Genomic DNA, 27,441 nt, shown 5'->3' on the forward strand with positions numbered 1-27,441 from the left:
CCTTGGGTAACCCTCTTAACCTTTCTGAGCCTTGGCTTCTTCAGGGGTGGTAGGCTCCTTTCTCACAGTACAGCCTTAGGGTTCCATGGAACCCCAGCTGGCATCGGCATCCTGACCCTAACAGGTGGGTTCTGAATTTTTTTTCTGTCGGTTGTGGGGCCTGAACTCTGGGCCTGGGCGCTGTCCCTCAGCTCTTCAGCTCAAGGCTAGCGCTCTACCACTTGAACCACAGCGCCACTTCCGGTTTTCTGGTGGTTTTTTGGAGATAAGAGTCTCATGGACTTTCCTGCCCGGGCTGGCTTTGAACTGCAATCCTCAGATCTCAGCCTCCTGAGTAGCTAGGATTACAGGTGTGAGCCACTGGCACCCGGCCCTGAATTGTTTTTGTTTGCCCCTCTGTTGATTTTTATGATTGCCATGCAATACCTATATACTATCTTTTTAATGAAGTCATTAGGCCCCTCCATGTTCTCTACCTAAGTGGAGGGCCAGCGAACAGGGAGCTCTGGCCCCTGCCCCCTGTCAGGACCCCCGGGACCGCCCCTGCAACACCATGGCTTACTCGGTGATCTCCTCCGTGACCGTGTGCTCCACCTGCAGGCGGGAGTTGACCTCGATGAAGTAGTGCTTGCCGTACTTGTCCACCAGGAACTCCACGGTGCCCGCGTTCTCGTAGCCCACCTGCGAGGGGGGCAGTAGCCGGTGTTCCATGCGAACCGTGCATAATTCAAGCCACCTACTGAGGTGGCTCCCGAACAGAAGAGTCTGTGGCAACTCTGCCCAACAGACGAGTGGCTGCCAGCCCAGCCCCGACCGCCAGCACCCAGGACCCCAAGGGGCTCAAGACAGCACCAGAGCTGCCGGGGAAGCACCCTGGGGTGACTGACCTCAGGTCCAGCCCACCCAGCTCTGATACTTTGTCCCCAAGATCTCCACTGCCTCACCACCCAGGCTCTTCCAGCCAATCAGAGCAGGGTCCTGGGGACCCTGCTTCTCTAGGGGAGAGGTCTTCAGGAAGTCCCTCCTCCACTACTCCGTCAGCACAAGAGATGTCAGACGAACCTCAGACTGCCACCCTAATTCCAGTCTTCTGCTCCTTCCAGAACTACAAACCAGACTTAAATCAGGCCCCTCCACTCTGTAGAGGGGTGGTTAATGGACAGCAAACCTGATCAAAGTCAAGGTCAGGTGACTCCTGGGGCAGCCCAAACCCCAACTCTGTGGGTCCAGGCTAGCCTGGAGGTCGGAAGTAGACAGCGCTGAAGCCCGTGGGGACTGGAACTGTGGGCGAGGATGGCTCCCCTCCTGCCACCTCCATACCCAGAGCTCAACAGCCCAGACCCTGGGGAGCGGAAGGGAATCTCAGCGAGGAAATGGGGGGACGACTGTGATGCAAGAGAGGAAAGAGCCAGCAAGGAAGTGCCTTCATTCTGAGTCCAAGGAATCTCATTCCCTTTATCCGGGGTGAGCTGGTGCCACAGTGAAGCCTGGTCTGCACAACAGGAGGCAGATGGGGTGGCTGGAGCTCCTTCCTTCCTCCCTCCCTCCCTTCTTCCCTCCCTCCCTCCCTTCCTTCCTTCCTCCCTCCCTCCCTCTTCCTTCCTTCCTTCCTTCCTTCCTTCCTCCCTCCCTCCCTCCCTCCCTCCCTCCCTTCCTTCCTTCCTTCCTTCCTTCCTTCCTCCCTCCCTTCCTTCCTTCCTTCTTTCCTTCCTCCCTCTCTCCTTCCTTCCTTCCTTCTTCCTTCTTCCCTCTCTCCCTTTCTTTCCTCCCTCCCTTCCTTCCTTCCTTCCTTCCTTCTTTCCTTCCTCCCTCTCTTCTTCCTTCCTTCCTTCTTCCTTCTTCCCTCTCTCCCTGTCTTTCTTCTTTCCTCCCTTCCTTCCTTCTCTTCTGTGTGGCCTCATCCAGGCCCCTCTGACAGCAGAGCCCAGCATTTCATTCAGCCCTGAACTGGGCAGCCTGTGTCTCCCTGCTCCCTGTCGGCTGCCCACTGGGGCGCTAGCAGCACTGGCTGTGAGGACCTTGGGGGGGGGGGGGGAGGCGCAGCTTGGGCCTGTCTCCACCGCCCTCACCTGCTTCGCAAGCTTGACAGAGTCGCTGGTGAGGCGCGTGCGGAGCTGGGGGTCCAGGTGTGCGGCAGGGGCGATCTCCACCACCTTCTGGTGCCGCCGCTGGATGGAGCAGTCCCGCTCATACAGGTGCAGGATGTTCCCATACTGGTCCCCTGGAGCAGGTGGGAAATGGGGCTCAGCCTTTTGTGTGGACTGCACACACCTCCAACAGCCCCCGTGTGGACGCTGGGGCCAGGCAGCTGGGGTGGTCATTAAGTGGTAAAAACCAACTGCCATCTAATTTCAGAACTCCATTTCTGGAGGCATTCCTGCGCAACCCTGAGGCCTTGAGCGATCCCAAAGCAGCAGCTATAAAGCAGAAAGAAATGGGCTTGTGCCGCCCAGTGATATGGTCTGCATGCTCCCCACTCACCCAAGATCTGCACCTCGATGTGCCGCGGCTTCTCGATGAACTTCTCCACAAACAGTGCGCCATTGCCGAACGCCGCCAGCGCCTCGGAGTAGGCACGCGTGTAATTCTCCTCCAGCTCCTGCGAGGGAGGGCAAGGCCAGGCAGACGTGAGGCCCTGGCCACTTCCCAGAATCCTGTGGGGCCACCGGGCTGTGTGCCCCGGCCCGGCCACCGGCTCAGCGCCTGTGCTCACCTCGTAGCTGTGCACGACCCTCATGCCGCGGCCCCCGCCCCCATAGGCAGCCTTGAAGATGATGGGGAAGCCATAGGTGTTGGAGAACTCGTGGGCCTCGTGCAGGGAAGTGATGGGGGCGTCAGTGCCGGGGACCACGGGGACACCTTTGGGGACAGGTGCAGGACACTGTAACAGGCTGGCTCCCAACCAAACAGCCCATCCCTGTCAACCTCCTCGTGAGGAGCTTGCTTCACCTGCAGCGATGGCGATGGCCCGGGCCTCCACCTTGTCTCCCATCTTACGAACCACTTCTGGGCTCGGCCCGATGAACCGGACCCCAGCATCATGGCAGGCCTGGGCGAAGTCTGCGCGCTCGGAGAGGAACCCATAGCCAGGGTGCACCGCATCCACCCCGTTCTCCTGCGGAGGGCCAGGGAGACAGTCGCCCTAAGTCCCCTTGAGGTCTAGCGGCCTCTCTGACCTCTTCCCATTCCTTCTGGGCACCTCTCCCTCCCCTGACGTGTTGCTGGCTGGCCTGGGTGCCGGGAACAGCACAAGACATGGCTCCAGCCTAGGGAGAGCCCTGGTGCTCAGGGCTGCTTGGATGCAGGCCAGGCCAAGCTCACCTTGGCCACTTTGATGATGTCTGGGATGTGCAGGTAGGCCTGCACAGGTGCGAGGCCACGGCCAATGAGGTAGGCTTCGTCGGCTTTCTGCCGGTGCATCTGGCCCGTGTCCTGCTCGGAGTAGATGGCCACGGTGCGGATCCCCAGCTCCGTGCAGGCCCGGAACACGCGGATGGCTATCTCGCCTGGGGGCAATGGGGCAAGAAGTGAGGAGAGAAACAGGTGGGAGGGGTGGAGGCAGGGGTGAGGAGGAGGCCAAGGCGGGGCTGGCCCTGGGAGCACTCACCTCGGTTGGCCACCATGACTTTCTTGATGGGCTTGTACTCCAGGTGCCCCACATTTGGAGAGGGGGCAGTGGAACTCCGGCGGATACCCAGGAGCCGCAGGCCCCCTCGGACGGTCCGGAACTTCAGCATCTGCAGAGGGCAAGCAGAGCCGTGATTAGAGCAGCTTCGGCACCGAGGTCAAACAAACTCACACGCCGAAGTCAGCGCCAGCTCTCTCTTCCATTTATGGCCAAGCTCTACAGAAGAAGCAAATTCAAATTCCCACTCACCCTCACGTTCTAGTTCATACTGCAGTGGTTAACACATGGCACTACAAGCTCATAAGAGATGCATAGAGGGCACCAAGAGACAGCCGACAAGATGAAGCAGCAGAGGAAATAAAGATAGCATGGAAACAGACAGGAAAGAAGTCTTAAGAAGAGAAAAAGAGGGCAAGTGGCTCTCCAGAGTCAGAGATCAGGAGGATCACAGTTCTAAACCAGTCCAAGTAAAAAGTGAGAAGCATTCTCAATAAATAAACCAGGACTGGTGGTGCACACCTGTGACCCCAGCTATGCAGCTCTGGAGACCTAAGTAGCAGGACCCAGGCAAAATGGGAGAACCTAGCTGAAAACAACTAAAGCACAGGCTGGAAGCATGGCTCAAGTGATAGAATACCATCTGAGCAAGCTGAACAAGTATGAGACCCTGAGTTCAAACCCTAGCAACTGAAAAAAAAAGTGAGAGAGAGAAGGGGGGGGAGAGAGAGAGAGAGAGAGAGAGAGAGAGAGAGAGAGAGAGAGAGAGAGAGAGAGAGAGAGAGAGAGAGAGAGGGGAAAAGAAGTAAAAAATAACTAAAGCAATGATTAGGAGCATGGCTCAGGTGGTAGTTAGCACATTTCCTAGCAAGCCTGAATACAAGCCTGATTCAAGCTTTTGAATTCAAACCCCAGTGCTGGAGGGGGAAGGAGAGTCTTTCCTCAGTGTTGGCCCGGGCACACAGCCCAGGCCCCAGCAGGACAATCTCCTGGGCCAACACCCAGCCTGCACTCCACCTCAGGTCCTGCTGGCAGGCCAGGTGACAATCTAGACCATCCCAAGTGCTGATCCTCACCAGCCTGCTCTCCCAGGAGGAAGCCTCTGCTGTACCATGTAGGTTTTTTCGTGTAGCCATAGGTATCCTTCTTTCTATGACGGATACTAAATTAATGATTAATGACATTGACTGATGGCAAGTGCAACAGGCTGTACCCAGAAAAACAAATGCTGTAAGATTCCACTTAAAGGAGGCCCCTAGAGTGGTCAAACTCATGAAAGAGTGGTGGGGGGCAGGGCTGGGGACAGGGACTGGGGGATTAGTATTTAATGGGGATGGAGTTTCAGTTTCACAAGATGAAAGAGTTCTGTAGACAGACAGTGGCGATGGCTGTACAACAATGTGGAGGTACAAAATGCCATTGAACTATGCACTTAAAAATAGTAAGATGGCCGGGCACCGGTGGCTCTTGCCTGTCATCCTAGCTACTCAGGAGGCTGAGACCTGAGGATCGCGGTTCAAAGCCAGCCCGGGCAGGAACATCCATGAAACTCTTATTTCCAATAAACCACTAGAAAACCGGAAGTGGCACTGTGGCTCAAGCGGTAGAACGCTCACCTTGAGCTGAAGAGCGCAGGGACAGCACCCAGGCCCAGAGTTCAAGCCCCATAACTGTCACACAAAAAAATAGTAAGATGGACCAAGAGCTGGTGGCTTCACACCTATAGTCCTCGCTAATCCGGAGGCTGAGATCTGAAGATCACAGTTTGAAGCCAGCCAGGCAGGAAAGTCTGTAAAATTCTTATCTCCAATTAACCACCAAAAAGCCAGAAGCAGAGCTGAGGCTCAAGTGGTGGAAAGTCAGCTTTGAGCAAGAAAGGTAAGGGAGCGAACCGAAGCCCTGAGTTCAAGTCCCAGTACTGGCATGGGGTGGGGGGGAAGAGGGACGGGAGACAGGAGAGAGAAGAGAGAAGAGAGAAAGAGGGGAGGGAGAGAGGAGAGAGAGCATAAGATGGTAAATTTCCTGTCAGGTGCATTATACAATTTAAAAATTTAAATGAGGCAATTTACATCCTCATTTTATAAATGAAGAATAGCCAGGCCCAGTCTAGTATGAAAACAGTCGCTCAGACCAGAGAGGTCTGTCCAGCCTCTCTATTCCATGGCAGCCTCTACCTTGTGCCCTGGCTTTTATCTAACCACGTGACTCACTTCTGGTAAAATTTTAAAATGCTTGACGCAGCCATTTCAGTTTTAGAAGTATAAAAACAAACTCAGTAAATGAAACAAACATTACAGAAGCCCTGTGTCATATGATGGCCTACAAAATGGAAAGAGGAAGAAAATAAAGGAAAAGAAAGCGCATCTTTTTTGGTGGGGAGGTGTGGGGTAAGGTGGGTACTCATATTTGGGCTTGAACGCCAGGCCCCAAGCTCTCACACAGCTTTGTGTTGTTGTTGTTGTTGTTGTGGGACTTGAACTCTGGGACTGGGCGCTGTCCCTCAGCTATTCCGCTCAAGGCTAACACTCTACCACTTGAGCCACAGTGCCACTTGCAGTTTTCTGGTGGTTTATTGGAGATTAGAGTCTCACAGACTTTCCTGCCCTGGCTGGCTTTGAACCGCGATCCTCAGATCTCAGCCTCCTGAGTAGCTAGGATTACAGACATGAGCCCCCGGCGCCTGGCCTCTCACACAGCCTTTGTGCTCCTGATTGGCACTCTACCATTTGAGCCACACCTCCACTTCCAATTTTATGCTGGTTAATTAGAGATAAAAGTCTCTCAAGACTTTTCTGCCCAGGTTGGCTTTGAACCTTGAGGCTCAGATCTCGGCCTCCCCAGTAGCTAGGATTATGGGCAGGAGCCACCAGTTCTAATTCTGGAATTTTCTGTCTTATAATTTTGAACAGAAACTGGCCATAAGTAATTAAAACTGAGGAAAGTGAAACTGTAGATAGGAGACCACTGTGAAGAGGGCATGGAAAAACCAGGAAGACACTTCATGGACCAAGAGAGAACAGTTCACATCACCAGCACCAAACTGACGTGGTACCCCTCCTGAGAGAGCTGCCAAGGAGTCTTCCTGTGGGTTCCTGCCTCAACAAACCCAAACTAAGGGAAACCCCACTGAAAAGCCGGCTTGCACTCCTCAAACATGTCAAAGGTCATGAGAGACAGAGACTTGGAAATGATTTCTGATGAAAGGAAGCCGAAGAGACAACAACAAAATGCACGAGTGAGCTGGACCGGACCATGGACTTGCAGCCAGGGGCACTGAGGGACGACTGACAAAGTTCAAATAAGATCTGGAGATTAAACAGTGCTATATCCATGTTTATTTCTGATCTTGCTCACTGGACTGTGCATCCTCATTCTTGGGAGAAAATGCTGAAGTATTTGGGGGCTTGGAAGCATCACAACTGCAATTTACATGCAAATGTTCTGGAGAAAATCTGAGAATAATGAAGTACTTGCTTCGTTACTAGTGCTTGGGGAGTTCCAAAAGGGGTAGATTTTGCAACTTTATGTCAGGATTGGAATCACTTCAAAATCACAAGGGCAACTCAAACCTGTGGCCGATTCTAGACTAGGCTTTGGGGCCACATGGCCCAACACCCCTTCGCAGGAGTGGCCCAACTAGGGGCTGGGACTCAGGGAGGAAGGTGACAGTGGCCCTGATGGCTGCTCAGGGTGGCGAATGCAGATATGGGCATCTGTCATCTCCCATTCATAGATCTGCACAACCTCCTGATCCTGAGCTCTGCTTTTGGCAGAGCTGGCCTGGGCTCCCAGGGCACTCTGGTGAGGGCTACGGGGGCTGTACTGGATGAGCTCATTATTTATTTATTTTTGGTCGGTCCTGAGGTCCTCTGGGCCTGGGCACTGTCCCTCAGCTCTTCAGTTCAAGGCTAGCGCTCTACCACTTGAGCCACAGCACCACTTCCGGTTTTCTGAGCGGTTTATTGGAGATAAGAGTTTCATGGGCTTTCCTGCTGGAGCTGCCTTTGAACCATGATCCTCAGATCTCAGCCTCCTGAGTAGCTAGGATTACAGGTGTGAGCCACTGGTGCCCGGCTCATTCTTGAAGTCAAGAGTGAGCCCTATTTGCAACAAACCCAACAAAAATGGTCAACGTTGGAAGCTTCCCCTCACCAGACCTGAAGGCGAGGAACATGAAACAATGAGGCGCAGCTCTTGCCCAGGACATCAGAAGTGCTGTACCCACAGTCTGTCCCAGCAGCAGGTGAGCGGCCTCGCCCCTGTGGACAGCCCACGGACACCAAGGCCCTCACACCCCCACCCCCACCCCCACCAGAGAACGCTCAAGCCATTTCCAGTCTGTCTGTCTTTCCCCACCAGGTGGGTTTGTGCGTGTAGGCATTTGGGCATTTTTGTTGTCCTCTCTCGCACACCCGCTGTCCTCTTCCATCCCCAGATAAGGGAAGAGGATGCCATGAGCGCGATGGTAGTGGTGTCGCCTGAGGAGCCACGGAAGGCTAAGCTGGCTCCCCAACACCAAGCCTCTCCCGGGCTGGCAGTCACACTTCACTAGGGACCAGGGCTGAGGGCTGTGGGGGTGTAGGACGCCCCTCCTCCCTCCCTGTGTTCCTGCAGAGCACCACCAAAGCAGGCCTGGATTTGAGACGTGCGCTCCCAGGTGCAGGCGCTGGCCGGGAGCTGGCCTGGCAGATGTTTCTCGTCAGGAAAGTGACGGCCCTTCAGATGAAGTCAGAGCACAGAGAAGCCCACAGGCAGGGGCAGGACACAAGCCCACAGCTGGCTGTTCTGTGCTGAGCCCAGCTCTCCTTCTGCCAGCTCCACGACGTGGCACGCCTGAGCTCATGCCCGTCTCAAAGCTAAGGTACCACCACCCAAGCTAGACAGGTCACTCTGGGAATCGACCGAGGCAGTGCATATGACCGGGTCAGGAGTGCCAGCCTCCGTCTCGTTTTCCCTGCCCCTTCCTCCTCCCAGATGAATGCAGAGATGGAGAAGGACTCCTCCAGCCTCCCCACAGCCCTGCACGCCCCTCACCAGCACTCCAGCTGCCTCGCTGCACCCCCACAAAGTCCTCGGGGGTCCCCCACGCCCTCCGCCCCAGCCTTCTGCTGTGCACTGGTGGCACGGAGCCTGCCGGGCTCCACATGCGGGGCAGTTTGTAGGGTAGGACCCACTCAGAGCCAGCACCAGACCCAGGCACTGAGCCCTCCTTCCACATGCACAGACCTACCTCAGGGCTGGAGCAGGCGTGGACAGTGGCGCTGACTTGGAGTAGTCACCCTCTCCTGGCTCCCAGCACACAAGAGGACGTGGCAGAGAACCCACCACAGGCCACTGCTCAGAGGTCACTGGCCCCAGAATACAAAGGTCTCCGGCACCAACTGCTGGAGGCCTGGGCGGTAGCCAAGGCTGAAATCAAGGGAAGGGACAATACCTCCGGAGGATGTGATGGGCCGCTGGCTACCTGGGAGGGAAGCGGGGGGTCTGCAGGGTGGAGGTAAGCCAGAGCCTAGAACCTGCCCCCCTTGGAACCTCAGGCATGGGCAAGACTCTAGGAAGGTAGCCTGAGGCTGCAAGCTGGCTTCGGTGATGAATTTAGGACATACTGCCATTTGAAGTCAAAGGCACACAAATGTCAGCTTGCAGGTAGAGCAGGCCAAGGAGGCCGTTCAGGAGGGAATACTGTGTGTGTGTGATGGGATTGGCCAGCGTGTATTCACTCTCCCCCTGGCTTTGCCACCACCCTGTCTCTTCCCTATCCCCATGCAGCTCCAAGTGTCTAGTAATCCCAGCTCCCTCTCTGCAGGCAGAAAAGCAGTTTTGTTGTCGGTAGTAGCAGCAGCAGCAAGCAAGGCAGTATGGTACCCCCGTCCCTGGTCATGGAGCCATTGCTGGGCTTGTGGGATTCAAAGGCGACTGTCCTGATCAGGAGGAGCCCTGTCCCTGCCCCAGCAGCCCTGCTGAAGGTGTCTGGCTCAGCACAGGAGCAGGAAAACAGAACTAGGCCTTGCAGACACAAAGATAAAGAAAAACACTATCTTATGTGGAGAACATCTGCACCTTTTTTTAGCAAATGGCTTAACCTGGCTTTTCCTTTGTTGAATCTCACTGCCTTCCTAGACTCAAAGCCAAGGCCTTTCCAAAATCGAGTTCAGTTGGAGAAACCCTTCCGTAGGAAAGCTGTATACAGCCTGGTCTAGAAGCAGGTGCTGGTGGAGCAGCTCATCTGGGGGGTCTCCAATGGTTGGGAGGTAGGAGCTGAATAGGCAGATCCTGCTGTTTCAAAACCTCACCCATCCCTGGAAGCTGAAGGAGAGGCCTTTGCAGACACTGGTGGTAGATAGGAAACACCACAGGTTAGAGCCCCCCCCCCAGGGAGACCCCAGGAGAGAAGCATGTTTAGGTGGGAGAGGGTTGACGACAAGGCTCCAGGCCCCCTGAGGCCTCCTTGGAACCTGTGGCATTCAAGGGGAGCCCTGTCCCCAGCTTGTCCAAGGCCAACCTCTAGCATCCTGGTGTGTCCAGCCTCTTTCCTCACCTTCTTAGAAGGTGGTCACAGATATGGCCCTCAGGCCAGAACTGTTCCAGATGCCTCCACATCACACAAGGCACACAACAGGTGTGGGGCGGGGGCCAGCATTCCGCTTGGCCCTCCCTGTGCTCGGCCTTGGGGGTGTTGGTGGTAGATGGTTATCAGGAAGTCATGATGATTGACAGTTTGGCTGAGAATATGCCTTAAAGCTTCCGAGGGCTTCACCTGTTGAGCCCTGGAACTCAATTGTGTCCGCTGGTCCTGAAACCTTGCTGCTCCCTGTGTTGAGCTCCAGTCCTTCCAGAAGGGAGGCTGTAACCAGAGGCAAGGGCTCTCCTCCCCAGGAAGGCTAGGCCCCAGCAGTAGGCTCGGGGATACCATGCTACCTTGCATGCTATGGTGATATGGTGACAAGCAAAACTCCTTTTCTGACCACAGCATGGAGAAATGACATGAGAAGAGCCATTGCCACTTCCCCAAAGCCTTCACCCCGCTTTCCTCTCTCCAGAGTGCTGAGAGCCTAGCGAGGTCTGTTGGCTATTTTCTGCAAATGCCGACTGACAGACCCCATTCTTAGCCTCCGGTTGTGCATGAGACACAGGGAAACCAGACAGCGATGGCTGTCACCCTGGGACAGGTAAATAACTCCCTGCACGCCAGGACGAGCCATCGTAAGCAGGAGCGTCTGGCACATGGGCCTCGCCGCTGCCGCCTCCCAGGACAGCTCACAGAGCTTCCTCCTCTCTTCTGGTTTCAGTTTTCCCCCTGACACTGGATCCATGAACTCCGCCGTCTCCCTTCCAGATGGGAGTAGAAATCATGGCGTTGGGACAGTGCCCACACACTGTGAGATGCGGCAGGACAAAGGTCTTGACGTCATCGCCCCAGCCTGCTGTGCCACCACGTGTGCTACAGGGCACAGCAGTCGCTGGGCTCTGCCCACAGGCTCAGCTCTGCCCCAGCTGGTGGGGAACCAATGCTGAACAGTGAACCCAGAGAGACCTCTACTCTTTAAGGGGTTCACTGCTATATTCAGGGGATAGCCCACATGTAAACCTCGCCAACCCGTCGTTCCCTTGTACACATCTGGAACCAGGCGCTGTGTGATTAAGTAACACACTCAAGATCACCAGCCAAGGGGCAGCCCAGCGTTGATAGCTTCCCTGCAGAAGATGGCTAAGTTCTATGTGTGTGAGACAAGTACCTGGACGCCAGGAATATCAGAACTAGAGAAGTACTTCTGATGTTAAAACAAAACAAAAATCCCTGTAGCAGGCGTTCTGTGCTGCCCTCCTGGGAGCTGGCCAGTAATGCCGAAGTCATGTGTCCCAGATAAGCCAATTGCCCCCCAAACCATCCATGTTGTGGTAACAGTGCTACTTCAAACTTAAACTAGCTCCTAGGTTACCCCTTGCGCCGAGTAGCAGTGCACATTTTTGTGCCAGGCCAGTTTGGGTCCAGACAATATGGCCACTGTGGGGAGAAGAACCTGCTTCCAATGGAGCAATCTGGCTGGGTGTCGGGGCAGGGCTCCCCTAATGGCTGCTGTGGCCAAGTGATAGGCCTGTGGTATTCCTTCTAGGGTCTGCATTGCTCAGGTCCTAAAGATCTCTGTCTTTACATGGCATCTTCTGAAGCTTCAGAGGACAGCTGAAGGTGAAGGTCGCTCATAGGAGGGCAAGGGCCCGCCCCTGGCTCTGTAAGAGAGGCCAGCAGACCTAAGCACCTCTGCTACCTCAGAGATGCGCCAGGGAGTAGCCAATGACGAGGAGGAGGCAGGGCTCAGAAACAGGCCCCAGGAATCTCCAAATTACCCAGCAAGGTCCTGTCTCCTTTCTATCAGCCTCTACCACCTGCACCTGGCCTGCTCTGCTCTCCCAGGGAGCCTGGACCCCTGCCAGCAAATGTGGGTGAACCAGAAAGAGTGTTGGCAGAGGACTCTGCCCCGGTGGCAGTGGCTCTGATGGATGGGGCTGCTTTCCCCAGGCTGCTCTGCGTTGTCCTAAACGTGTCCACTGGGGGCCCCCGGGGCTGGCAGCCAGCAGGGACGGATGAAAGGAGGACGCGCCTGCTTTCAGGTTGCAACAGCCGCTTATCAAAGCGCCCAGGAGAGGACAGACTGAGGCTGAGATTTCTGGGTAGTGAGAACGGTGGGGAAGGCACAAGGTACAATGCAGGTGACAGATACAGGAGCCAGAAGAGAAAATACCAAAGCAGAGAGCCCCAGCATGAAGGCGCCAGCTGGGGCTCCAGCTGCCTGGTCTCTTGGCCTCAGCAGCAGAGATGCAGCCAGGGCTGCCGGGCATCAGCCAGCACATGGTCCCTTCACTCAAGGGCTACAGATAGGGGCAAGGGTGGCCTGAGTTGTTGGTGCCCCCTGGGACTCACAATTTCTGTTTTGACAAGTGGGGGAGACCCGGAGTAGGGAGGAAGAGAGGGGTGCCAAAGGCCTAGAGGGAATTGGCAGGGAGAGGCCAGGGCAATGCTAGGTGGCTGCTCTGTCCCAGCCTCTATGGTGGCAGTGACTATCTCAGGACCAACACTGCCCTCTGGTGCAGGGAGCTGCCATTGCTGACCTGACCCATAGCCCCTGCCCAGGCTGGGCCCAAGCCTCCCCCCACCCCCACCCCCCAGGCTTGGCAGGAGAAACAAGTTAGGGCAGCATTTCTCTCAGTGGCACCCAACCTCTGGAAAAAAGCTCCCAGGGGAAAGTCCCTTGCCCTGATTTCTCCACATACTTCAGGACTCAGTTTAGAAACACCTCCCTGGATGCCCAACAACCCAGTTGGCTCCATTAACCACACTGGGGCAGCCATCTTCAAACAGCTCTGCCAATGTCCTGCGTTGGGGGCTCCCAAGCTGGCGTCTGTGTCCTTGGCAGGAGTGCACACTGTTTCCCTCTTACCAGACACCATGAGCACTTCGGACACAGGGGGCTTCGCAGGTTTGCTCCTACTGTTTTGCCAACACTCAGCCTAGCATCTGACAGCAAAGTAATATAAATAACGGGAATGGATGAATGGATGAACGGGTCAGGCCACACAGTGAATCTGCAGACCAGTGTGTGGCTGTGAGGACTCACGCAGAAACTCACGCTTAAGCAAAAATAAGTCATTATTAATAAGCCTCCCAGGAGCTGCACGTATAAACTAACAGACACCCGAGTCTCCCCTCCACATAGACGAGGGCCCAAAGTGCTGCTGACAGGACACAAGGATGGGCAAAAGGGCAGTGTCCACAAACTGAATGTTTGTCTCTCCCCAAATCCACATGTTGAAACGCGGACTTCGGACTTCCTAGTGTGGTATTTGTAAGTCACTGTAGTGGTTTGCATGTAAGATGTTCCCTGAAGGCTCACGTGCCGCAGGCCGGGTCTCCAATGTCCACAGACAGACAGGCATTGCTCATGATCAACTGACTGTGAGGGATAAGGGCTCTGAGCTTATCTACGGATTGGCTCATAATTTGATGGCATTATTGGGAGGTATGAACTAGGAATGGGGCATGGTAGGAGAAGGTGGTCATTGAAGGCATGCCTGTGAAGGGAACATTATCTCCAGATCCTTCCTGCTCGCTTGTTCCTCCATCACTTCCTGCCATGATGTACTTCCTCACCATGAGCCTACGTGGCTATGGACTGAAACGATAATTCAAAATCAATCCCTTCATGTGTCTTCTCAGGTACTTGGTTACAGCAGCAGAGCAGCTACCAGGCTGTGATGGTCAGGTAAAATGGTCAGAACACACTCAAGACAGCGCCTGAGGATTGAAACCATGAAAGCTATTTCAGAGCTGAGTGAGGTGATAGGCTTGAGCTCTAAACTTGAATTTAGAATTCTTCCTTTGCAGAGCCACAGACACCGCCTACCACAGTGTGTTCAGGCAGTCTAGGAAGCTTCCTGACCTCCTCCTAACTGCTCTGCCCTGGCTGGCCAGTCCCATGGGCCTGCTCCCCACTCACTTCCTCCACTCCCCTCATTATAGGCAATGAACGCTGGCTGGATTAGACTGGGACTCTCATGCATCCTGGTGACTTTGAGGTCTGGTGAGCCCAGAACAAGCAGTTATTACCCGCTTTATGGCTTCAAAAAGCCATGTGATGCTGGGTACCTGTGGCTCACGCCTGTAATCCTAGCTACTCAGGAAGCTGAGATCTGAGGATTGCAGTTCAAAGCCAGCCCAGGCAGGAAAGTCCGTGAGACTCTCATCTCCAATAAAGCACCAGAAAACCGGAAGTGGCGCTGTGGCTCAAATGGTAGAGCGCTAGCCTAGAGCTGAAGAGCTGAGGGATAGTGCCCAGGCCGAGTTCAAGCCCCATGACCACCACCCCCCCCCCCCCCGCCACACACACACAAAAAGCCACGTGACATATTAGGAAATGAGGTCTTTACCAAGGGACCCAAGGGGAATCATCAGGCTAATCTAATATGTACAGTGTCCTCGGAAGAAGTTTGGACATGGTCATAGATATATACTGAGATGATCTGAAGATACAGAGTGACAATGACTGTGTGACTGGAATGATCATCTACAAACCTGGGAAACCAAGGGTTGGTAGCAAACACAAGAAGAGCTGGAAGAGGGACCTTCTGGGTCCCTCTCCCTGGGTATGGCCCTCAGATGCCCTGATTAGTCTCCAGATCTGTGAGGCAAAAATCTCAGTTGTTTCAAGCCACCTGGTATTGGTCCTGTGCCAGCAGTCCATGAATCCAACGCAGCTGGATTCCTTACAGACACTCACACATACATGGAGCCTAAAACCCGGGGCTGATACAGCCATCCCTGTTTCTCATCTGTTCAGCAGGCTGCAGGCCACAGTGGTGGTTTCTGAGCCTGCAGCTATTTAGGTCTGTGCTCAGCCAGGAAAGGCTGAGTGGGAGGCTGCAGAAAGGAGAAGTGAACAGTGACAAGCTGGCATGCACGGCTGCTCCAAGAGCTAGGCTGAGCCAGCAGGAAGGCCTCCTGAAGCAGGGACGCCAGGGACCAATCTTAAAGGAGGAGGAAGAAGAAGGATGCTCAAAGAAAGGAGGCTCAGAGGAGGGGAGGAGGAGGCCCAGGGGTGGGGGTGGCAAGAGCAAAAGGCCTGGTGAGTGTACCAGTGAGGCAAGGATTAAAGGAGCTAGAGTGGAGCCCACGGGCAGATACCTGGGCTCCTGGTAGAGAGCTCACATACCAGCAAGGAGCGTAGGCTGCACCTTCAATGTCAGGGAATGCTATGGAGAAATCAGGAAGAAAAGAGATTTGCAATTAACAGGGACTACTCCAGAAGTTATGAGGAAGCTGGACAGGACAGCAAAGACCAGAGGTGGGAGACAAATCAGGAAGATATTCTAATGCCAATTAGAGGTAATAAGGACCTCAGCCAAGGTGGACACAAGGGAATGAAGGAGGGACTGAGCAAGAAATACTTAGGAGACTGCATAGTGGCTCATGCCTGAAAGTTCAACTATATGGCAAACAGAGGTAGGCTTAAGCAAAAAGCATGAGACCCTATGTAATAATAATAATAGGAAGAAGAAGAAGAGGAAGAGAAGAAGAAGAAGAAGAAGGAAGAAGAAGAAGAAGAAGAAGAAGAAGAAGAAGAAGAAGAAGAAGAAGAAGAAGAAGAAGAAGAAGAAGAAGAAGAAGAGGAAGAGGAAGAGGAAGAGGAAGAGGAAGAGGAAGAGGAAGAAGAAGAAGAAGAAGAAGAAGAAGAAGAAGAAGAAGAAGAAGAAGAAGAAGAAGAAGAAGAGGAAGAAAGGCACCAGTGGCTCATACCTGTAATTATAGCAACTAAGGAAGCAGAGATCGGAGGATCTCGGTTTGAAGCCAGCCAGCCTGAGCAAAAAGTCCATGAGACTCTTATCTCCAATTAACCAGCAAAAAGCTGAAGGTGGAGCTATGGCTCAAGTGGTAGAGTGCTAGCTTTAAGCAAAAAAGGCTCAGGGATAGCACCTAGGCCCTGAGTTCAAGCCTAGGACTGGCACACACACATAAAAAGAAATAAGAATATAACTAAAGCAAAAAGGGCTGGGTGTGTGGTTCAATTGGTAGAGTATTTGCCTGGAAAGATAAGGACTTGTTAAACACTAGCACTAGAGAAAAAGAGAGAGACAGACAAACAGGACACTTAGAAGGCAAAATCAACTTCACCCATTAGATGAAAGGGCAAAGATGCAGTGTAGAAGGGCAATTCTGGGTTCCCCCTTTCAAGTGAACAAAGGTAATACAAAAATCAAAGACCACAGAAGTGGATGGAAGTAGAAACCATCGGCTCAACAGGGTCCCCCAAGAACTGGAGATAAATGACAACTTCCAGCCACGGAGGACACTTGGGCAGCTACACGTGAACCTCCCACCCAGGGAGAGCTCTGAGCTGGAGCTAGAGATCATGGAGCTGTCCTCAAAGAGATGATGTGGCAAAATCCACGAGAGAGAGAAGATACAGCATTGGGCCTGGGCCAGAGTGCTACCTTGAGAGCTTAGGGCTCTAAGGCTGGGGGATGAAGAACAGCAAGGCTGCAGAGCTCTGATAGATTCAGCCCCAGAGGTCTCCCTGGTGGCTGAAGCAATAGTCCTAGGGATTGGGGAGGGGAAGGCAAGGACAGGAGTAAGCTGAAAGATGAGGGAAGTTTTGTTCAAGCTACCCAAGTCTGGACAAGAACTTTGAGGAAGTGTAGGAAAGAGAAAAGCAAGGTGAGCTGGAGGGTACTGTTTTAAAATAAAACACTAACTAGATCTAATGAAATGTAGTAGGTCAAACACAATGGTTCATTTCTATTCCCTTCTGAAATCCCACTAAAACATCAGCAAGAAATTTCTTTTTTAAAGAGTACATGCCACAAGGACAAAGTGAGAACCCTGGCAGTGGTGGATGACAGAGGTCCAGAAAACAGTGACAAGTGGCATGTAGACCCAACCGAAAGGGTAAAGGACACAGGAGGAAGCTCCCCTAGGAAGTGAATTGGAGCCACAGGCACCCGAAAAGTCCAGAACTCTGTAGCTGATACCTCAGAAAGTGAGAGAGGCAGAGCTGCAAAATAGCCAGATTTAACTGTGAGGGAGTGGACAGCCCCCGTGCCCCCCACTCCATCATGCAGCCAGGGGATTCTCCTATCCACGTGGACGGATGGAGACGGCCAGCACCAATGGCCCTGGATTTAGGTGTGTGGTTCACCACTCCTCACCATAACACCTGTGACACAGTCACCAGATGCTCCCAGGTCCAGAGCTACAGATAGACACTCTGGCAGGACAGGCTGGGTCGCGTGCCTAAGGCACACTGCCAGGAGGTTTCAGGGTGCATGGCCAGGTTATCAGATCACTGTGGAACAGCACTTACAAAAGACAGCAGGCTTGGACCCTGCAGTGAGAGGCTGCAGACACAGCCACCAGGCTGCGCCCAGGCAGTGAGGGCAGGTCTGTGGATGGAGATGGCCGCTCCTCAGCTCCACAAGTGACCAGGGACTCATCCTCAGGGGATGAGCCAGAAGACTGCCAGAGACTGCTCTCCAGGAAACAACTAGAGTTTGGAACTTGGTTGCCCCTCCCCACCCCCGCATAAGACCCTTGTGTGAAAGGATTTCTATTTTGTCACTAAGAACAAATGTCTGATAGGAGGAAAGGAATGATTGGAACTTAAGGTTTCACAGGTTGCTCATGGTCTAGGGTTGCTTGGCTCCACCATTGTGACAGTGAAACCGCGTAATGGAGGAACTTCTTCACCCAGTTGTGGACAGGAAGCAGAAAGAAGCAGGAGAAGTCCAAGGACAAAAGAATCCTAAGAACCAACCCCCAGTGGCCTTCCTCCTGCAGCTAGGTCTCATCTCCTAACCTTTCCAGAACCTTCCCAAATAGTGCCACCACATGGAGAGCTTGGGGGGGGGGGTAGTTCATATCTAAACCATACTATTCCACCCCTACCCCTAAGAGGCTCATGCCCATCTCATAATACAAAATGCATTTAGACTACCTCCGTACCCCTAGGGTTCCATGCAAAGTCCTTTATGAGTCTGAAGGCAAACATTTAGCCACAAACCTCTGTAAAATGAAAATCAAATTCCATACTTCCAAGATATAATGGCCCAGAGTAAACATTCCTATTTTAAATGGGAGCATTGGGTGGATAGCAAAGAAGGATCAGACCAAAGCAGAACTGAAACCGAGCCAGGCAAACATGAAAGCCTGTAGATCCAAGTCTAGCACGTAGGGTATGTGGTATCGTGGTGGGATCGCCAATGGGCTTCCACAGGCCCTACACTGTGGCCTTGCTGTTTTCAGCCCACATGGCTTCTTTCTCTGGCTGAGAAGACTTACTGCCTGCAGCCTTCCTCAGCAGACATTGGACATCCCTGGCACCCCCAACAGGGTCTCCATTAGAGCCCAGCCTTAAGTTTAAAGCTTTATGCATCTCCTCTCAGGGGCTGTCTTCAGGTATTTCAATATACCACACATGGCCGGCCCTCTTGGGCCTTTCTTTGAAATCTGTGTGGAAGCCTCACAGGGAGGGGAGGGTAGAACTGAAACTTCTGAAGCTGTTTGCCCCTCTTCTCTTTATAAGTTCATTATCTCAGGTGTTTGCTATAGTAACAGAAAGCTGACTAACAAAGCAGACAAAACAGATAACCAATACAGAGCAGTAGTTTTTTAGTGCTGATTTTGCTTCCTAAGAAAAAGCCTACCTCCCCTAACACAGTGGTCCATTGCCTGCAAACTCTGCAAGCCCAGTCTTCCCAGGCAAAATGTCCCACTCTTCAATGTAAGGGCCAGCCGGACAGAAGCCAAAAGATCAGAAAAACACATTGTTGTCTTAAAGGGAACTCTGAAAACGAATACAGAAAGAAGACACTTAATCAAAACGGAACTATAATCTCTTCAGAGAAACAAGAAAAGCTATGGCATCCATTAAGTAAGAGGCGGCAGTTATTTTAAAAAGGCAACAAGAAAAAAGCACTCCAGGAAATTAAAAATAGAGTGACAGAAATTTTTAAGCATAATAAATAGAAGAATTACAAGACAATTCAGGACAACATCCAGAAAAAAAAAAGGTAAATAAGAAAAACGGCAAGAAAACAAGAGACTAAGGTCAGTGAACCCCAAATCCAGCTACCTGGAAACCCCCAGAAAGACAGAACAGAAAGGCAGAGGGAGGAGAGGAGCCCACTTCCCACTGCAAGCACTGAAAAGGTTCTAGAAGCCCAACTTGACCTGGCAACAGAAGGAAGAACTTCATACACTTTATATCCTAGTTTCCTATGGCCATGGTCACAAATTACCACCAACCGAGTGATTTAAAACATCAGAAATATATCTTCTTTCCATTTTAGAGGCAAGAAATTCAACATCTGTTCTAAAACACTGAAATGTAGGCGTGGGCAGGGCTGCACTCCCTCTGGAGGCCCCGGGGAGAACCCGCTCCTTGCTTTCCAGCTTCCTGTGGTAGCTGGGACTCCTTGGCTTGTAGCCACATCACTTCAAGGCCTGCCTCTGCCTCCACATCATCTTCTCAGTGTAAATCTCTGTCATCTGGGGACGTTGGTGAAGGCATTTAGGGTCTATCTGAATAATCCTGAATAAACTTTTCATGTCAAGAGCCGTAATCATACAGACAAAGGCTCTTTGCTTATAAAGTTAATGTTTAGACTAAGACCTCAGTATCCTGAGATATCTTTCCTGAGCAGAAAAAGGTCATGTATGGTGGGACACAGAGATTCACGCTTGTCATCCCAGATACGTGGAGGTATAAGCAGGAAGATCTTGGTCTAAGGCCAGCTCCTGGTAAAAACAGAAAACCTTACTTGAAAAATAAGGCTAAAAAGGGATGAATGTGTGACTCAAGTAATAGTACACCTGCCTAGAAAATGCAAGGTCCTGAACTCAAACCCTCAAGTTACCAAAATAAATAAATAAATAAAGTTTAATTTACCAAAAGGGGAAGGAAGCATGCTCTACAAACAGTTGCCAGTATCCTGTGGTTCCTTCTAATCTTACTCCAGCTACTCCACCTTCTCTCCCCAGGGGTGAGTAGCTGACAAGCTCTCCTTCCTTGATTTCACACTGATTAACCACGTGTGTACCTGTAACCAAGGACTTGTGTTTTATTTTTCAAGAATATTAAATTTTCTTTTAGATTTTTAAATCAGCTTATATTTTTTTGTACAAGGGGGAACGTCACGGTGACATTTACATGCATACATATACACAATGTGGTACGGAACGCAGCGCTTCATGCTCTACCATTTGAGCTACTCCCTCAGCCCTATGAAGCCAGATTTTAACCTTGCTTTTTAAATACAATATTAGACATCTACCCACCTTGGTACACATAGATTTTATTGATTGATTAATTGATTGCCAGTACTGTGGCTTGAACTCAGGGTCTTGGGCTCTCAGCTTGTTTGCTTGGTCACTGCTGTGAAACTCTACTATGCCGCCAATCTAGACTTTTTGTCAGTCAATTGGAGATGGAGTCTATTAGACGTTTTTGCCTGGGCTGGCTTTGAACTGGGATCCTCTAGATCTCAGCCTTCCAGGTAGCTAGAATTATAGGCATGAGCCACTTGCACCTAGCCTAGATTTGTTATTTTATTTTGTTTTTAAATATTTTGTTCCTTAAAAATACATTTTGCTGGGTGCCAGTGGCTCACACCTGTAATCCTACCTCCTCAGGGAGCTGAGATCTGAGGATCGAGGTATAAAAGCTTGGGCAGTAAAGTCTGTGAGACTCTTATCTCCAACTAACAACCAGAAAACTGGAAGTGGTGCTATGGCTCAAGTGGTAGAGTGCTAGCCTTGAGCTGAAGAGCTCAGGGACAGCACCCAGGCCCAGAGTTCAAGCCCCACAGCTGACGAAAACAAAAACACTGCAGTGCTGAGGCTGAAACCCAGGGCTTCAGGCATGCTAGGCTTGTACTCTACCACTAAGCAACACCCTCTCATCCCTTTTTTCACTTGAAATAATTTTAAAGGATACACATTGTATTATATATAGTATAGCTTATTCATGCCCAGATAAGGGACTGCCACTGATGGAATAGGTCTGTTCTGCATTCCTCCCAGTCATTTGTAGCCATCCTACCAGCCAAAGTTATGGTGTTAGAGGTGGGGCCTTTAGGAGATGGTACAGTCATGAGGACACAGCCTTCCTGACCAGGAGGAATGGCCTTCAAAAGAGATTCCTGAGAGCTCCCTCAGGCCCCTCCGCCCTGGGAGGGCACTATGATCTGTGACCAAAGAAGTGAGCCCTTGTCACCACTTTGATTTTAGACTTCTCATCCCCTAGAAAGGTAAGAACAAATTCCTATTGCTTAGCAACACCTCAGTTTACAGTGTTGTGTTCTAGCAACCCACATGGACCTAGACAGTGCCAACAGACAGGGTTTTTGTTTTTGTTTTGATGCCAGTACTGGGGCTTGAATTCAGAACCTGTGCACACATCTGGCTTTTATGCTCATGGCTGAGTCTCTACTACTTGAGTCACTCCTTTACTTCCTGCTTTTTCCTAGTTAATGAGAGATCAGAATTTCTTGAGGTTTGTCTGCCCAGGCTGGCTTAGAACTATGATCCTCAGATCTCAGCCTCTTGAGTAGCTAGGATTACAAGCATGAGCCACCAACTCTTGTCTGTTTCCTTTTATTTTTTCCTGTTTTTAAGCTATGAACAACCATACTGGCAAAAATTACAGTTATCAAAGATGAGTAACAAGTACATGGAGTCCACAATAGTACTTGTGCCACTTTTGAGTATGACTGAAAACAGTCATTAAAAAATTGAGTTCAAAATGTTAAAAGTCAATAACCCCATACAAAAGATGTACAAGAATCTCTCAAGGACCTACAATTAGAAATGCTCTATCAATGAGCAGACACACTTATTTTGGTCAGTCTTGGGGCTGGACCTTGGGGCCTGACTGCTGTCCCTGAGGTTTTTAGTTCAAGGCTAATACTCTACCACTTTGAGCCACAGCACTACTTCCAGTTTTCTGGTGGTTAACTGGAGATAAGAGTCTCTCATGGACTTTCCTGCCCAGGCTGGCTTTGAACCTTCATCTTCAAATCTCAGCTTCCTAAGTAGCTAGGATGACAGGTGTGAACCACCACTACCTGTCAACAGATATATTGTTAATGTCAGTGCCACCAATTATTTCTCCAAACTAATCATAAATATGTGTAGAGTCACCAAAATACAACAGGATTCCTATTTCCCTATGCCATTATCAACTCTTACCTGCCAGAGTTTGATCTTTGTTAATCTTTTTTTTTGGGGGGGGGCGGGTGTCCGGTCGTGGGGCCTGAACTCTGGGCCTAGGCGCTGTCCCTCAGCTCTTCAGCTCAAGGCTAGCAGCTACCACTTGAGCCATAGCACCACTTCCAACTTTTTTCTTTTCTGCTATGTGGTGCTGAGGAATCAAACCCAGGGCCTCATGCATGCAAGGCAAGCACTCTACCATTGAGCCACCTTCCCAGCCCATGATCTTTGTTAATCTTGTAGGTATCAAGTGATATTCAATTTGTCTTAAGTTTCAGTTCCCTGATTATTACTGAAGTTGAATATTTACTCATGATTATGTATTGTTTTTAGCTATTCTCTTTGGTGAATTGCCTGTTCCTATTACTTGCCCATTTTTCTGCTGACCTAGTTGTCTTTATTTCTTTCTGGGATACAAGAAATCTTTATGTACTTTAGCTGTGAATTCAAACTTTATTACATATGTGGTGTCTATGGAATGCCCTACATGTGGGATATTTACTGGGTATTAGGAAGAAGAGGAAGGTTGAAGAAGGCAGGGGATAAGAGATGGGGTAAATAGAGGGAGGAGGCTCCAGACTCACCTAAAAGCTCAGGCTTCAATTGCATGGAACGCCTCCTCCCTCAGAGATAAAAGATTTTGGGGGTTGGTTCCAATTTTAAAACACTTGTTTTTTTTTAAATAATTTTTTATTGAGATTAAGTGATTCCATAAATTTCACAGCATTATGAGATAGTGATACTTAAAGTCACAAACACATTTTAACCTTCATGAGGCAAATTGTCATTATCATGGTCTATAAAGTTTGTGAATTCCATGGGCTTTGACAATACAACTATATCTTCTACATCGGGTGATATGTATGTACACTGCTTTCCTTTTGCTTAGTATAAGCTGTTCCCTCTTTCCCTCTCATTCCCTCCCTCCAATTACTTAGTTCGTTTTCATCCATGTTGAGTACAGCTGATGGGCCCTTCTGTTGTATATTTTCCCATTTCCCTCTGATTCTGTGTCCTCTTCCTAGCATCCCTCAGATGTACACACACACACACATACATGCACACACACACATACATACATATGTGGTCAAGAACATGGAGTCATTTAGAAATGATATGACAAATTGAGTGGAAGTCCTTTGTTTCTTGAGTCCTGTTTACTTTGTCTCATCTCCTTGCATTTTGGATTTAACATCCACATATCAGGCAACCATGTGCCATTTGTCTCTCTGTTCTTGGCTTACCTTGCTCAAAATTTTTTTTAGTTCCATCCATTTCCCTGTGAATGCCATTATTTTGTTTTTTCTAATGGCTACATAATATTCCATTGTATATAGGTTCCACAATTTTTGGATCCATTCATCTGTAGTGGGGCATCTGGGTTGTTTCCATATCTGGGCTATTGTGAACAGTGCTGTAATGAACATGGAGGTGCATGTGTATCCTGGTTCCTGTTGCTCAGGGTAGATGCCTAGGAGTGGTATGACTGGGTCATAGGTCTACATTTAGCTTTCTGAGGACCCTCCAGACTGCTTTCCAAAGTGGTCGTATCAGTTTACACTCCCACCAGCAATGCAATAGGGTTCCTCTTTCTCTGCATCCCCGACAGCATTTGTCATTGTTTGAATTTAGAATGTGGGCCATTCTGACTGGGGTAAGGTGGTATCTCAGGGTTGTTTTTATTTGCATTTCCTTTATAGCTTGGGATGAAGAACATTTCCTTATGTGTTTCTTTGCCATTTTTATCTCTTCTTCTGACAAGTCTCTCTTTAGCTCCCTTGCCCATTGGTTTGTTAGATCTGGGAGGGATTAGTTTCTTGAGTTCCCTGCGTATAATGAATATTAGGCCCTTGTCTGCTATATTGTTGGTAAACATTTTTTCCAATTAGTTGGCTGTATTTTTAGTTTGGCTGCTATGTCTTTTGCTGTGCAGAAACTTTTTATTTTAAGGTAGTCCCATTTGTCAAGTCTCTGTCCAATTTGTTGTGACCCTGGGACTCTGTTCATGAAGTTCCTGCCTGTGCCTATAAGTTCAAGTGTGTCTCCTATTCTATCCTGCAGTAGTTTCAGAGTTTCAGGTTTCCATTTTGAGTTGATGTTAGTACATGGTGACAGGCTGGTGTCCACTTTTAGTTTTCAAAATACCCAATTGTTGAATATCTGGCCAGCATCCTCCTCCAGTGCACTGACCCAGCAAGCCTAGAAGGGCTGCCACATTTCTCTTGGACTCCCCCAGGAAGCACAGCCAAAGGAACCAAGCAGCCCAATCCAGACCCACAAGCAACGGCAAGCTACCTGTCACCACAGTGTCTCCAAGAGCTTGAAATAATCAGGTCAAACTGCACCAGAATCTTTAAGAAAAACACCTGGCTGGTCTGACCAGTAGAAAAAGCCACCTGCTTCTGTCCAGCTCCCTCCTGCTGACCCACCTTACTATGTAGATATCTTTCTAGCTCCATGCTCAGGGCATCAAGAGAGAGCCTTAAATTGCCAAACCTTACAATCAGGACTCTTTCCTCACCTCCCCAAGACCCAGAGCTGACAATGGTGTGAAGATGCCACAGACAGGAAGTTGGAGGCTGGTGAAGAGAGCCCCTTCTCTACTTTTCCTTTTGCTACAGCTCCCAAACAAAGGAGCTCCTTTCTCTTTTTTAAGGGCTCAGCGCAGAGACGGTTGGATTCTGTCAAAACATGAGGAAGAACTAAGCAAACAGGCGCTCTGTGGATGTTTTTAAGATACCTTAGAAGCCAGTGGCAGCACTAATTAACCTATGAGCATCACAAAATAAAATTGCCTTTGATAATCTCTCTTAACAACTTGAAAATTATTCTTCCACCTTCTAAGGGACTGAATTCCTTGTTTATACCCTCCTCACGTCTCCCTCCTCTCTCTCAACCAACACAGGATTTTAAGAACCATAGCTTTTTGATGTGCATGCCCAATATCTATTGTATGGCAGAACTTATCCCTTCCCTCTCTCCCCTCCTCCACACTCCCACCCAAACAACAGACACACACACACACACACACACACACACACACACACACACACACACACACACACACACACACACACACACACACACACACACACACACACACACACACACACACACACACACACACACACACACACACACACACACACACACACACACAGGCCAAAGGTCTCCTCCTGCCTTCCTTACCACCTTCTTCCCAGGAACCAGGTTCTGGGGTCGTCTTCAGCTCTTCACCCATCATCTACTCAAGAAATCCTGTTTGTTTCATCTCTTAAGTCATACAGACTCTCTGCCCTCCATTTCCATGAAATCATCCTGAATTTTCCTATTCTGTCTACTTGAACTATTGTAAAAGCCTTCTAACAATCACCAGGGCTCAGCTGCCAATACACAAGATGTTCTACTGATAGTTTGAGGCCGTGCCCCATGGAGCAGTTAAGCCAGCTTTCCCATCCTCTTCAGCCTCCTGTATCCTCTAAGTCCAGCCTAGCTGCCTCCTCTGCTCCCAAATGGTCCTCTGCTCCCTCAGATCATTCCACACAGACAGTCCCAGGAAGGATGGAAGGACTCCTCTCAGCTCCAAAGCCTCACAAAACAGAGTACATTGTAAACTTTCACATTCTACAATATCAGAAGGGATGGAGGTGAGGGGGAAGTCAGGAAGAGCCAGAAATCAGAAATGTTTTAGATTTCTCAGCAGTTTGAGAAACTAGAAAAGTACAAAGCAATTTTTCAAGCTTGTCAAAGAAAAAAAAATTTCCAACCTGAAATTCCCTATCCAGCTAAGCTATTGATTGTGTATGAAGGCAAAATAAAGACAAAGAGTGAGTCAGGCAAAAAGGTGCACTCCTTTAATCTCAGCACTTGGGAGACAGAGACAGGAGGAGGATGAGTTTGAGGCCAGCCCAGGTTACAGAACAAGACTCTATCTTAAGACTAAATAAAAAGAGCAAGGACTAAACATTCTTTCCAGAAAGGTGTAGACAGACTCCACATGAACAGGGAGCAGGAATTGGGGCAGCAGACGGGAACTCTGCCAGGAAAAAGGCCAAGGAACCCCAAGGGGAGCTAGACAGGCTAACAGCAGCTCGCAGAGGGTCAAGGGCGCTGGCTCCCACTTCAGGGGCATGCCTCTCTTCAGGGAAACTGAGCCATCATTGCATTTTTGTTTGGGTGTTGGTACTGGAGCTTGAACTCATGCTCAGCTTTTCCCACTGGCAGCTGGCACTCTACCATTTGAATCACAGCTCCATTTCTGGCTTGGGTTTTTCTATCTAGGCTGGCTTCACACTTTAATCCTCAGATCATAGCCTTCTTGAGTAGCTAGGATTATAAAGTAAGCCACTGGTTTACAGTTTATGGATTATAAATGTAAACCGCCAGCTAAGGCATGCTTATTTTAAGACATTTTATGTTTATGCTGGTACTGGGGCTTGAACTTAGGGTCTCACACACTTGGGCCCACTTGCTTGCTGGCAACTGGTGCTCTACCACTTGAATCACACCTCCAGTTAATTGGAGATGGAATCTTTCAAAGTTTTCTCCCTGGAGTGGCTCTGAACCATAGGTTTCCTCCTGAGTAGCTATGATTATAGGATGAACCACCAGCACCTGGTTTGGGTCATCATCCTTACTAATGAGACCTCAAGCGCATGGCCTCTGGCTAAAGCTAAGATCAGAAAGCAGCAGGGACCATGCTACCATGGGTTCCCATGCTTTTACCCCACACCTGAGCAACAAGCCTTCTGGTCCCTGTAGAACACAATACAGACAGTGCCCACACATGTAGAATGGTTCTTGAACAATACCTTTATTGTTCAAATACCTTTAGGCCTCATTCTAGAACAGCAGCAGAGTACCTGCCTCGCAAGCACAAGTCCCTGAGTTCAAATATGAGTACACAAAAAAAAGTTTCTAAGAGAGAGACTTTCAGGAGGTAGTGTCTTTTTTGTTGTTGTTGTTTTTTTTATTTTGTCAGACTTGGGATCTGAACTCAGGGCCTGGGCCTGGGTGCTGTCCCTAGCTCTTCAGCTCAAGGCTAGCTCTCTACCACTTA

The 27,441-nt window shown here is 50.3% G+C and overlaps 1 protein-coding gene across 4 annotated transcripts in view; it reads right to left on the bottom strand.

The window, feature by feature from the left end:
• Positions 1–27,441, bottom strand: part of LOC138824355 (pyruvate carboxylase, mitochondrial) — a 113,199-nt gene that overhangs the window by 17,366 nt on the left and 68,392 nt on the right. For 3 of the 4 annotated variants that reach the window (XM_070018196.1, XM_070018194.1, XM_070018195.1), the window contains 7 exons: positions 3,608–3,737; positions 3,322–3,506; positions 2,950–3,115; positions 2,714–2,859; positions 2,482–2,599; positions 2,070–2,221; positions 563–681 (listed from right to left, as the gene is read on the bottom strand). In XM_070018196.1, the coding sequence (XP_069874297.1) occupies positions 563–681; positions 2,070–2,221; positions 2,482–2,599; positions 2,714–2,859; positions 2,950–3,115; positions 3,322–3,506; positions 3,608–3,737 (1,016 nt within the window). Of the gene's footprint in view, positions 1–562; positions 682–2,069; positions 2,222–2,481; positions 2,600–2,713; positions 2,860–2,949; positions 3,116–3,321; positions 3,507–3,607; positions 3,738–8,855; positions 8,946–27,441 lie in introns of those variants that run through there. The other variant, XM_070018193.1, reaches the window with a different exon arrangement.

Source organism: Dipodomys merriami, unplaced genomic scaffold (assembly GCF_024711535.1).
Source record: "Dipodomys merriami isolate MVZ:Mamm:240054 unplaced genomic scaffold, mDipMer1.0.p SCAF_128, whole genome shotgun sequence".
Classification (NCBI taxonomy): Eukaryota; Metazoa; Chordata; class Mammalia; order Rodentia; family Heteromyidae; genus Dipodomys; species Dipodomys merriami.